General features: G+C 45.2%; 1 protein-coding gene across 1 annotated transcript in view; it reads left to right on the top strand.

Moving 5' to 3' along the window:
* The window catches only part of LOC140737982 (phosphatidylinositol 4-kinase type 2-beta-like), a 59917-nt gene that overhangs the window by 30069 nt on the left and 17036 nt on the right, over positions 1-12812 (top strand). Inside the window, exons 2-4 of the mRNA XM_073064897.1 lie at positions 3790-3990; positions 5738-5869; positions 12607-12760. Coding sequence (XP_072920998.1) covers positions 3790-3990; positions 5738-5869; positions 12607-12760 — 487 coding nt within the window. The remainder of the gene's footprint in view (positions 1-3789; positions 3991-5737; positions 5870-12606; positions 12761-12812) is intronic.

Below are 12812 nucleotides of genomic sequence, written 5' to 3'. Positions count from 1 at the left end.
ATCTTCGGCCCAAATATCGTTTGGGTCGTCAGGGTCACCAATTGTAGTGGTGTGCTACCCGCAGCGCTGAAATAACGACACGTAGTCGATGAGCTGCAGTTGCAAAAGAGATTTATTTGAACTTTGCGGTCTCGCTTTAAAGCCTTCCTGATCCTGCCCTCCCCGGGCGGGAATGCTGTAGGGTGCGCGTATTCACAGTCCCGTCCCGTGCGCGGGCTTTTCCCCTTGCTGGTGAAGCAGACTTGGCGCTCTTTTTGGGACTGGCCTCAATGCCGGCGCGCGCCGATTTGTGAGCCGGTTCGAGTGCGCTGGGAAGTGGGTCGCCACAGTATTCCCTTTTCTCAGTTCCTTTGACCCAGCCGCATCTGTTCCCAGGTTGAGGCTTTCCTTTCCAGGACATTAGAGATGTCCTCCTCCTCCTTCAAAGAATGGTGTTTTCCTTACACACCCATTGATGCTGCCCTCACCCCCATTTCCATTTTTCAAACATCTGTACTCACCCTATCTTCCCGCTACCCTAACAATAATAGTTCCTCTTGTCCTTGCCTGCCACCCAATTAGCCTCTACATCTTCACAATTTCTGCCATCTCAAAAGGGATCTAACCACCAAACATATCTTTACCTTCCCATCCCCCTCCACTTTCCTCCACGATTCCTTTGTTCATTCTTCCCTTCCCACTAATCTCCCTCCTGGCACTTAACCCTGCAAGCGGCCAAAGTGCTACACCCGCTCATTCACCTCCTCCCTCACCTCCATTCAGGACCCCAAACAGTCCTTCCAAGTGAGACAACACTTATGTGAATCTGATTGTGTCCGTCCTTCCGATAAGACCTCCTCTACATTGGTGAGACCCATCGTAAACTGGAGAACCGCTTCGTTGAGCACCTCCACTCCATCTGCCAAAAGCAGAACTTCTCGCTTGGCCAAGCATTTTAATTCTGATTCCCATTCCTCCATGGCCTCCTCTTGTGCCACAATGAGGTCACACTCAGGGTGGAGGAGCAATACCTTGTATTCCGTTTGGGTAGCATCCAACCTGTTGGTATGAATGTTGATTTCTCCTTCCAAAAAGAACATTCTTCAATCTTCCCCTCTTCTATTCCCCACAATGTCCTTTAGCCTCTTCTCACCTGCCTATCACCACCCCTTGGTTCCCCTCCTCCTTCCCTTTTTTCTATGGTCCACTCTCTTCTCCAATCAGATACCTTTCTGTCCAGGCCTTTATTTTTCCTACCCACTTGGCTTCACCTATCCCCTTCCAGTTATCTTCTTTCCTTTCCCATCCACCTTTTTATTCTGGTGTCTTCCCCCGTCCAGTCCTGAAGAAGGGTCTTGCCCAAAATGTCGACTGTTTATTCATGTCCATAGATGCTGTCTCACCTGCTGAGTTACTCTGGCATTTTGTGTGTGTTGCTTAATAAGTGTAAGTTGTTTATTTTTCCTCCATTGGAACCAGACATATTCTGAAACTACTCAATGTGATTTCTTTATTAATTCTATTTGCTTTATGTATGCTCATCCATCATGAACCACTTTCCTAAGAAAGTGATATTTTTGAGGAAAGAAAACCATTCTCATTCTTTTGATGAGAACTCATTATCTCCTGTGTTACATTAGGGAGCTCAAGCTGAGCTATTTAATCTGGGGCAGTCTTGATCTCGGGATCAAGCATGCCATATTAGAGACTGATTTTTTTTAACAAATTGTGACATTGATTATGCAGATAATCGTTTAAATTGATTAGAAAAGTAGAAACTATAACTATAAAACTAAAGTCTTGCATAAAACAAAATGGTGACTTTTTTAATAATTGAAGGGCTGGCTTTCATTACCTTCATTTTCATGTTCTTTGACTGTGAAATTATTTTCACCAGGTAATTTTTTTTTACATAATCTCAGCCATTTGCACTCTATTGTAGCCAACGGGTGCTTGCAACTCACTCTTAAAATTAATTAAAATCAGCAGAGTGCCCACTATGGGATATGTGACCTGTGAACAAAGCAATAACAGCAACAAATCAAAGAAGAAAACTTCCTAAATCAGTCTAAGCTAGCAGTTAAACAGAAGGCATGGAAATGAGGTTGGAATAAATTTTGAAAACTAAATATTCTTACAATAAGAAATCTGAAGGAAGAGAACTTTGCTTAAAAATGAATTTTTGATGCTAAGAATATTCAAGAGTATTAAAAAAGGTTTGCCACACTTATGAACAAATGCTTACCAAGCTGACTATTAGCCAAGTTAGTTAACATCCTAGTTCCATACTTGTGTATATAAATGGTTAATCTGTTTAGTTCTCATATTAACATTCAAGCATTACTTTTTTCCCAGATTCTTTTTGAAAATATCCTATTAACAAAAAAAAAGCTATGATTTCTTTGTCATTGAATTCCAGATCACCATTGTATGGAGTAACAGTTATCTTTGCCATTTTGGTTCTAACATTGGCATATTTTTAGTCTCGTGTATAAAGATAGACAATCCGTCCATCCTTGTTCAAATACACTCTGCAACTTTGTGGTTGTTTGATGTCAGTTTGGTGTTTGGAGCCTCTTTGGACTTTGTAACAGGCAATTTTTCTCATCAATGCAAGTGGGCTAGCTTGAAGCCAAACATTCAGATCTTGTCAGCCCAATCCACTTCTGTAGAACTGTTTGATCCTCAGTGCTTTAGCCTTCACCAATAAAGTTTACTATTTTACATTGCTTTTATTATATAACCACATGACTCTGATTCTTCACTGACAGTGTTTCAGTGGGTGCTGGCAGAATGAAATTCTCCAGAGGATGCATGAGTTTGTGTTGGCCAAATTTGTCAAGTAGGCATGGGAATTTATATTTTAAAAAAAACAATTTTCTTCTAAGAAATAACCTGGAAAGTTTAAAATCCTGTAATTGTACAACATGGATCCTTTGACTCAACTCATACGTGCTAAACAAGGTGCCTTCCTTGAGTAATCCTATTTGCCTGTATTTTCACCTTGTAACACTTGTTCCATGTCTGAACATGTAATAAACTGTTCGATTATGGTGTCAATATCCTGAAATGTGTCACCCAGCCACACACACTTCTAATCTCAAACATATCACGCCCTTTAATAAATAACATCTATTTAGCGATGCAATGTGGAGTAGGTCCTCCCAACCCATCGAGCCCCCCTCCCCCGCTCCCCAGCAACCTCTGACAAACCCAATTAACCTACCCAGTATGTCTTTGGACTGTGGGGGAAATCAGAGGATTTGGAGAAAACCTATACCCAACATGGGGAGGACAAAATGGCGCTGGTATTGAACTTCGAACTCCAGACATCCCAAACTGTAGTAGCATCACGTTATCCACTGTGCTGCTGAGGCAACCAATATACGAGTTTACTGGTTCATCCATCCTTGCTTGTCTTAAATAACCTATATAGCTAGATGAAATCCATTGTCATCCACTTCATGTTCCCTCTAAGCAGAAAATCTATTAAAATTGATTTTGATTTTTGTCACACGAGTAAACTTATTGCAATTAAACAACTTGCCTCTGGTTTTCTCTTATTTGTGTTAAATTGAAACATGTATGTAGAAAACTATTTTTAGCCATGTTTGCAGCTGTTCTACTTTGCTTAGAATTTTTCTTTGTAAAATGCTGTATTGTAAAAGAAAATATTTTGTCAAGTAAATTGTGGAATTCTTAATCCATTTAATTTTGTAAATGCATTTAAATGTTTTAAATACACAAATTACAGTTGCTTGTTGTAATTATGCTTGACATAAATGCTTATATGTACTCACTTTATTCCAGAAAATTATTGGAGTCTTCAAACCAAAAACAGAAGAACCTTATGGGCAATTAAATCCCAAATGGACCAAATTTTTCCACAAGATCTGCTGTCCGTGTTGTTTTGGTCGTGGTTGTCTCATACCAAATCAAGGTTACTTGTCAGAAGCTGGTGCTTACCTTGTAGATGAAAAATTGGGGCTGGGAGTTGTACCAAAAACAAAGGTAATTTTTATCATGGAAATTATTGAAATGTGGATTCAAATGTTGCACCACTCTGTGCAAGAGCTCTTTACCAATGCATTTGGCTTTCTAGATTAGTAGAATTGTATGTAATTTTACAACCTTTTGCAAGTCCTCTTTTTGCTATTTGTGTCATTTGTTATACCTTCTGTTTCGTTTCAAAGAAAGTACTAGAAACTTTTAAGTTGTTTTATATTACGAGATTCTGTTTTAATATGCTGCCCTCTAAAGGATTTTATTTGTATTATTCTTAGTTAGATACTTTATTGATCCCAGAGGAAATTAGTTCGTAAAGCTCCTGAACAAGTGAAGCACCCTCAGCTTCTTAACTGTTGTGACTTTGTCCCTCTTTCGTGAAGAGAAATGTGCACTAGTGTTACCTTTACATTTCATGCTGACCATTCTTGCAGAAGCAAATTTTGTTCCCATTTATTCTCCATCTTTTATAAATTGTAATGTCCAGGTCAAAACACTTTTTCCCAATTCAGCTTTAACAGTATTTCATGAACAGTTTGTCTCTGATTTTATGTCTCTGTTCCTGTATCTTTTAAAATTGCACTTTTTAGGCTATATTGTCACACTTATTCTTTCTACTTATCTTAACAGTGTTTGGCATTAATCTGTCATGTGTTCTTATTTTATTTGTCTATTATTTATTGAACAAAAATAACATCCAGATTATTTACTGTATTTTCATGTTTTGTGTCATCTGCAAATAGGTTTGTAGTTAAAAACTGTTCTGAATCCAAATTTGTTCCCTCCACAGGAAAATATTCCTTATTTGTCCTTTCCTTTATAACTATCTCTTAATTTCATTCACTCTTTGTTGACATGAGTTTTGAGTTGTCTTTCACATTGATGTTTAAGCTATTTTTTCCTTCCTCTATTTTTTAAGACTTTTTCTGAACATTATCTTGGTTCGTTCTACATTATCAATCTTGTATTTGATATATGACTAATTTTGTCTGTCAGTTTTAGTGCATACGTTTGCAGTTCTCCACTGATTTCTATGTTTGGATGTCCTCCTTTTCCCTTCAAATGAAGATTTACTGTGTATCTGAATGGTTGTTGCTTGTAACCATTACCTCATACTTTACATTTTCATTCCTTCAGTGTTGCAAATCATAGTTGAGGTTACAGCTACTCATCTCTATCATCCTTTCTGAATTACAATACATTGAGTTCATAGTTTACAAATTTCTCTGATCTTATTATTTACAACTTTTTCCCACTTGTAGTTCCTGATCCCACCTCCCATGGAGCCAAAGTTAGACCCACAACTCCCTCTGATTTGCTCTGGAGCCTGTATTTTCCTTCCTTCCCAATCTATAATTAGGAAGTAGTCATTTTCTCAGTGCCTCTCATTCTCTTAGCAATCTCATTTATGTTTGAGAGCTCATATCTTTAAACTGGTCTTTTGATTTGTCAGCCCTCAGTCTTAACCTTCTTCATTCCATCCCCATTTTAATGGAGCTCCACAATTACAAGTGCAAAGTTTGCTGGGTACCAGTAGATGGCTCCCACGTGAAGCTACAAGTTTAACATTTGGTGTCAATGTTTTCAGTGCTGTATGTGTTTTCAAATACTTCTGAGTACCACAGAGATGAATGTGATCTGCTGTAATTAGAATCCTTTTGTTCTTCCTTGATGTGAATTTGGAATTTTTTTTATCTGCTGCATTGTTTTCAGAACAAAGCTAATCACTTTAAAAACATTTTTTTAAATGTAGGTAGTTTGGCTTGCAAGTGAAACATTCAACTATAGTGCAATAGATCGAGCAAAATCCAGAGGAAAGAAATATGCTTTAGAAAAAGTGCCAAAAGTTGGTCGTAGGTTTCATAGGATTGGGCTTCCTCCAAAGGTATTAATTTAAATTTCATGTTGATTAGTTTGAACTTTGTTATTTTATACTGTTTGCTTGAGTATACAAATGCATTAAATTACTTTGTAAACAATTTTAAAATTGTATGTAGTTGATGTCATAACAAATTTAGTATGGTTCTCAGAAACGGGTTCAATATCATCAGCATATGTCATGAAATTTGTTAACTTTGTGGCAGTAGTACAATGCAATACATGATAAATGTAGAAAAAAATCAGTATTACATTAAGTATATATGTATATTAAATAGTTCAATTGAAATAAGTAGTGCACAAACAGAGTTTTTTAAAAAAAGTAGTGAGGTAGTGTTCTTGGGTTCAATGTCCATTTAGAAATCAGATGGTAGAGAGGAAGAAGCTGTTCCTGATTTGCTGAAAATGTGCCTTCAGGCTTCTGTACATCCTTCCTGATGGTAACAATGAGATAAGGATGTAACTTAGGTTGTGGAGGTCCTTAATGATGGACACTGCCTTGTTTGTTCATGATAAAATTAAAACATCTTTATTTGGGATACTCCAGCAATGACTTTAGCACAACACCAAATATATTCTCTGAGATAATGTGGATGGTTTTATGATAGACTTCTGGTGAGGGGTAACCATCAGAAGTCTATATCTTCCCTTCGGTGTGTTGAAGTTCAGAGTCTGAAACTTCATTTGCCAAAGCCCAGACAACGCGTCATGTTTACTAAACCTTTTGCAAACCAGAACGTGATCTCCTCACATGTTGGCAATATAGCTAAAGATTGAATAGTTATTGTTGCTGTTAGCTTTTTGTTAGGTCTCACTGACTCATTTAAATGAGCAGGGTGTTCACTGGAACATATTTTAAAAGCTCTGCCGCACAATGTAGCCCCAAAGGAAGTTTCCCAGCACATAGTGTTATGAGTGATGAACAGACCTGATGGAAATGGGGTGCAGAGTTAACCATTCCCCCCCCCCCCCCGAGAACCACGAACTATTACTGTTGCTATGCTGCTCATGAGAGAGAGAGAGAGAGAGATAAAGCCCAGGCAAGAACATCTGCTACAGATAAGAGGGGGAGAGAGACTGTTGATTTACTGTATTTTGACTCTTCCTGGATTATTTACCTTCCACTTCAAGGACCTTACTTTGCTCGTTAACATTCCTCAGGAGATAGCAGGAGTGGCCTGATTTGATGGACATGGTCATTTAGAGTTGATGGATAGCTGAGACCCAGTGAGTGGAGATAAAAGACAGGTCTGGAGAGACACCCTTCAGACACACCAGTGGACACTGACTGAGTGTTGGGAACCCACAGAAAGGTGGGGGCTTTGGAGACCAAACCAGGAGATCGGTCAGTAAAGCTCACAGTGTTACAGCAGGGCCGGTGGGGACTTGTGTGTGTCCACTCATGCCAGAGTGACGAGTCCACCACAGAAGAACGGTCTAGCTGAAGACCAGAGGGGTCATAACTGAATGGCCACAACGACACGACGGATTAAGAAGGCCACAAAAGGTTTGCCTGCCGCAGCTGTTGCTGTTACATATCTCTCTCTCTCTCTCTTTTTCTCTCTCTCTCTCTCTCTCTCTCTCCCTCTCCCTCTCCCTCTCCCTCTCCCTCTCCCTCTCCCTCTCCCTCTCCCTCTCCCTCTCCCTCTCCCTCTCCCTCTCCCTCTCCCTCTCCCCCTCCCCCTCCCCCTCCCCCTCCCCCTCCCCCTCCCCCTCCCCCTCCCCCTCCCCCTCCCCCTCCCCCTCCCCCTCCCCCTCCCCCCCTCCCCCCTCCCCCCTCCCCCCAAAAAAGATTTCACAACAACAACCATAACCACCTCAGCATTTATGAACTGAACTCTATACTTTCCTATGACAATTCATTTACCACTAGACATCGATAGAGCTTGTTTATTATTGATTATTATTATTCCTACACTTTTAGGTTTATTACTGCTAACTTGTTTTATATGTATATTTGCATTTTTGATATTGTATTGTGTAGTTTACTAATAAACACCTTTAGTTTGGTACCACCAGACTCCAACGGATTCTTCTTTCTCTGCTGGTCAGACACCCAGTTACGGGGTGTACTTGTACTTAACAGGTGTAAAAACCAAACTGAGCCAGTGTGGTGACTCACTTTCCAGCGCACTTGAACCGGCTCACAAAATGGCGCTCGCCGGCAGAGAGGCCAGCCCCAAAAAGTGCGCCAGGCCTTCTTCACCAGCAAGGGGAAAAGCCCGTGCGCAGGAAGGTACTGTGAATATGTGCCCACTACAGCATTCCCGCCTGGAGAGGGAGGAAACGGAAAGGCTTAAAAGCGAGGCCGTGAAGTTTGAATAAATCTTTTACGCAACTGCAACTCACCGTCTGCGTGTCATTATTCCAGCGCTGTGTGTAGCACACCGTTACAATTGGTGACCCCGACGGCCCAAACGATATTTGGACCGAAGATGAACGACGCCGCATCTGTTCATGCAGTTTCGCTAAAACTGCCAAGCTTCTGGATGCTGCGACCTCACCTATGGTTCCAACAAGCAGAAGCCCAATTCCACATTCGGCAGATAACCTCGGATTCCACACGTTACTACTACGTGGTGAGCTCACTCAACCAGGAGACAGCCACCTAGGTTGAGGAGTTCATACAGTTGCCCCCGTAGGACGGCAAATACACAGAATTCAAAGCCCTGCTCATAAGGACTTTTGGACTCTCACAGTGCGAGCGAGCTGCCCGCTTACTGCACCTGGATGATTTGGGAGACAGGCCGCCGTCGGCAATAATGAACGAGATGCAGGCCCTGCCTCATGTTTGAGCAGGCGTTCCTAGAGCAGCTGCCCGAGGACATACGCCTGCTGCTGTCCGACGCGGATTTCAGCGACCCCCGGAAGGTGGCAGCCCGGGCAGATGTGCTGTGGAAAGCCAAGAAGGAGAGTGGGGTGTCCGTCGCACAGATCACCAAGCCACGCACCCAACAGCAGACCAGACCAGACCAGGCCCGGCAGCAGAGCCCACAAAACCCAGGTGCAGGAGTGTGGAGGCCAATGAACAATGGTGCTTCTACCACCAGCGGTGGGGCACAGAAGCCCGCTGCTGTAGTCCGCCCTGCAACTTCCTGGGAAACACCAGGGCCAGCCGCCGCCGATGGCTACAGCGGCTGGCCATCAGGATAGCCTCCTGTATGTCTGGGACAAACAGTTGGGACGCCGCTTTTTGGTCGACACCAGAGCTGAGATTAGCGTCTTACCACCGAGTTACGACACCCACAACAGTGAACCGGGTCACACGCTGAGGGCCGCAAATGGCAGCACAATATGGACCCGTACAGTGCGGCTACAGTTCGGCTCCAGCCGGTTCATGTGGGACTTCACACTGGCCGCCGTGGCCCAACCACTCCTGAGGGTGGATTTTTTTGCGAGCTCACAGCCTGCTGGTCGACCTGCAAGGGAAGAGACTAGTCCACGTCAAGACATTTCAAATGTTCTCCCTGGGTGAAGCCCAGTTGTGGGCCCCACACCTGGACTCCATCACGCTGTCCGACAACGAATTCACCAGAGTCCTGGAGGACTTCCCATCAGTTCTGGCACCGCAGTTCATGGCAGCCATGCCCAGACACGGAGTACAGCACCACACCCGACCCAGGGACCACGCCCGTGCTCGAAGGCTTCCCCCGGACAAGCTCCGACTGGCGAAGGAGGAGTTCAAGAGGATGGAGGAATTGGGGATCATACAACGGTCCGACAACCCATGGGCCTTCCCCCTGCACATGGTGTCCAAAACAACGGGGCTGGAGGCCATGCGGCGACTACCGCAGACTGAATGAGGCTACAACACTGGACCGCTACCCTGTTCTGTGCATTCAGGACTTTGCAGCAAACCTGCATGGCTCAAGGAGCTTTTCTAAGATAAACCTCATCCGGGGATACCATCAAATCCTGATGCATCCGGACGACATCCCCAAAATAGCACTCATCACTCATCAGCCTTTTGGAATTCCTCCGAATGCCGTTCGGCCCCAAAGAATGCTGCACAGACGTTCCAGCGGCTCATGGACGCAGTGGGACGTGACCTGGACTTTGCATTCATCTGTTTGGACGACATCCTCATAGCCAGCAGTAGTCGTCAGGAGCATCTGTCCCCCCCCCCTCCGTCAACTCTACGCCCGACTGAGTTAATACGGCCTAACAATTAACCCGGCCAAATGCCAGTTCGGAGTCGACACCATCGATTTCCTGGGCCACAGGATTACTAAAGACGGGGCAACCCCTCTGCCTGCCAAGGTAGACGTGGTCCGCCACTTCCCCCGACCCAACACACTCAAAGGCCTGCAGGAATTCGTGGGTATGGTGAATTTCTACCACCGCTTCCTCCCCTCAGCAGCCCGAATCATGCGCCTCCTGTTCACCCTGATGTCGGGTAAGGGCAAGGACATTACCTGGGACGAAGAGGCGGCAGCTGCTTTCGTTAAAACCAAAGAAGCCTTGGCAAGTACCGCGATGTTAGTGCACCCCAGAACAGATGTCCCTACCGCCCTCACAGTGGATGCATCTAACACAGCAGTCGGTGGAGTGCTGGAACAACTCATTGAGGGTCGCTGGCAACCCCTGGTGTTCTTCAGCAAACACCTACGACCACCTGAACTCAAATACAGTGCTTTCGACCGGGAGCTGTTGGCACTATACCTGGCAATCCGGCATTTCAGGTACTTCATAGAAGGTAGGTCCTTCACCGCGTTCACGGACCACAAACCGCTTACCTTTGCGTTCACGAAGGCGTCCGATCTCTGGTCGTCCTGCCAGCAGCGACATCTGTCCTACATCTCCGAATACACGACGGACATCCGGCATGTCTCGTGAAAGGACAACGTCGTGGCAGACACACTATCCAGACCTACCATCCAGGCCCTGTCCCAGGCGGTGGACTATGCAGCACTGGCGGAGGCACAGCAGGCAGACGATGAGATCCCTAGTTACAGAACTGCAGCCTCCGGTTTACAGCTCCAAGACTTCTCCGTCGGCCCAGGTGAGAGGACCCTACTGTAAGATGTAGCTACCGGCCCACCTCGCTGCATCGTCCCGGCAGCCTGGCGGCGGCGAGTTTTCAACTCCATTCACAATTTAGCACACCCCTCCATCAGGACAACCATCCGGATGGTCTCCAACAGGTTCGTTTGGCACGGACTCCGCAAGCAGGTCAGTGAATGTGCCAAAACGTGCATGCAGTGCCAAACAGCCAAGGTGCAGTGGCACACCAAAGCCCTGCCGCAGCAGTTGCACCCCACCCGCCGGTGTTTCGACCACATTCATGTGGATATCGTGGGGTCCCTGCCAGTGTCGTGAGGAGCGTGGCACCTCCTAACTATCGCAGACCAGTTCACAAGATGGCCGGAGGCAGTCCTGCTCACCGACACCACCTCCGAATCCTGCGCCCAAGCACTGATTGCAACCTGGGTATCTCGCTTTGGTGTACTGGCCCACATTACCTCCGACAGAGGTGCCCAGTTCACCTCCAGCCTGTGGTCAGCTATGGCCAGCCTTTTGGGAACACAGCTACACCACACAATTGCCTACCACCCACAATCGAACGGACTAGTGGAGCGTTTCCACCGTCACCTGAAGTCGGCTCTCATGGCCCGCCTGAAAGGGCATAACTGGGCGGATGAACTTTCCTGGGTCCTGCTTGGAATCTGCACGGCGCCCAAAGAGGATCTGCACACCTCGTCGGCCGAGTTGGTGTATGGCGCACCCCTGGTCGTCCCAGGAGAGTTCATACCAGCCCCAAGGGGGCAGGAGGAAGAACCCGCAGCAGTCCTGGACAGACTACGTGAGAGGCTCAGTAACCTGGCCCCCATACCCACTTCACAGCATAGACAGAGCCCTACCTGCGTACCCAGAGACCTGCAGCACTGTAAGTTTGTTTTTGTACGACGGGGCGGACATCGGGCCGTTTAAGGTGATCAGGAATAACGGGTCCACATTCATGCTGGACATTGGGGGGGAAAGAGGAAGTTTTCACAGTGGACCAACTCAAACTGGCCAATGTGGACGGCGCAGCCGATCGGAGCTCAGATACCGCGGCGCAGAGGCAGACCTCCCAAACAGAGGCCGACTCAGACTGTGGACATTGGGGGGTGTATCGCCGGTTCTTGGGGGGGTGGGGGGGGAATGGTTATGCGGTGACCCACTTTCCGGCGCACTCAAACCGGCTCACAAAATGGCGCGTACCGGCAGAGAGGCCAGGCCTTCTTCACCAGCAAGGGGAAAAGCCCACGCGCGGGAAGGGACTGTGAATATGCGCCCACTACAGCATTCCCGCTTGGGGAGGGTGGAAACAGAAAGGCTTAAAAGTGAGACTGCGAAGTTTGAATAAAGCTTTTACGCAACTGCAACTCACCGTCTGCATGTCATTTTTCCAGCGCTGTGTGTAGCACACCGCTACACCAGTGTGTTTTCATTAATATATTAAGATTTTGGTTTAGTATGTTAAAGTAGTGGTTGGAGACCTTGAAAACATGACCTGATCATTCACCATAATACCAGTGTATTCAGATATGATTTCCACAGCTGCTTGTTTCCCATGGTTTAAAATTTTTAAAGTACAGTGTGGTTCACTAATTTAGGACTGAGCCACTGAGAGTTTATTACTGGATATCTCTTGATTTTTGTTCAAAAACATTTATAACTTTGTTAAATGGCTTTCTAGCAAGCATAAAAACAAAATTGAAATCAATTTTGAAGATCTTTGACAGTATTCCACTTCTTTAGGTTGGCTCCTTTCAACTTTTTGTAGAAAATTACAAAGAAGCTGACTACTGGCTCCGAAAATTTGAAACTGATCCATTGCCAGAAAACACTCGCAAGCAGCTACAGTCCCAGTTTGAGAGATTGGTGATCCTAGATTACATCATCAGAAATACTGGTAAGTATAAAATCATTTGAAGCTGGAATGCAAGGGTTGTTCTTTTAAGTAC

The sequence above is a fragment of the Hemitrygon akajei genome, chromosome 13 (assembly GCF_048418815.1).
Source record: "Hemitrygon akajei chromosome 13, sHemAka1.3, whole genome shotgun sequence".
Classification (NCBI taxonomy): Eukaryota; Metazoa; Chordata; class Chondrichthyes; order Myliobatiformes; family Dasyatidae; genus Hemitrygon; species Hemitrygon akajei.
Note: the sequence above shows the minus strand (reverse complement) of the source record. Positions and strands in the feature narration are given on the sequence as shown.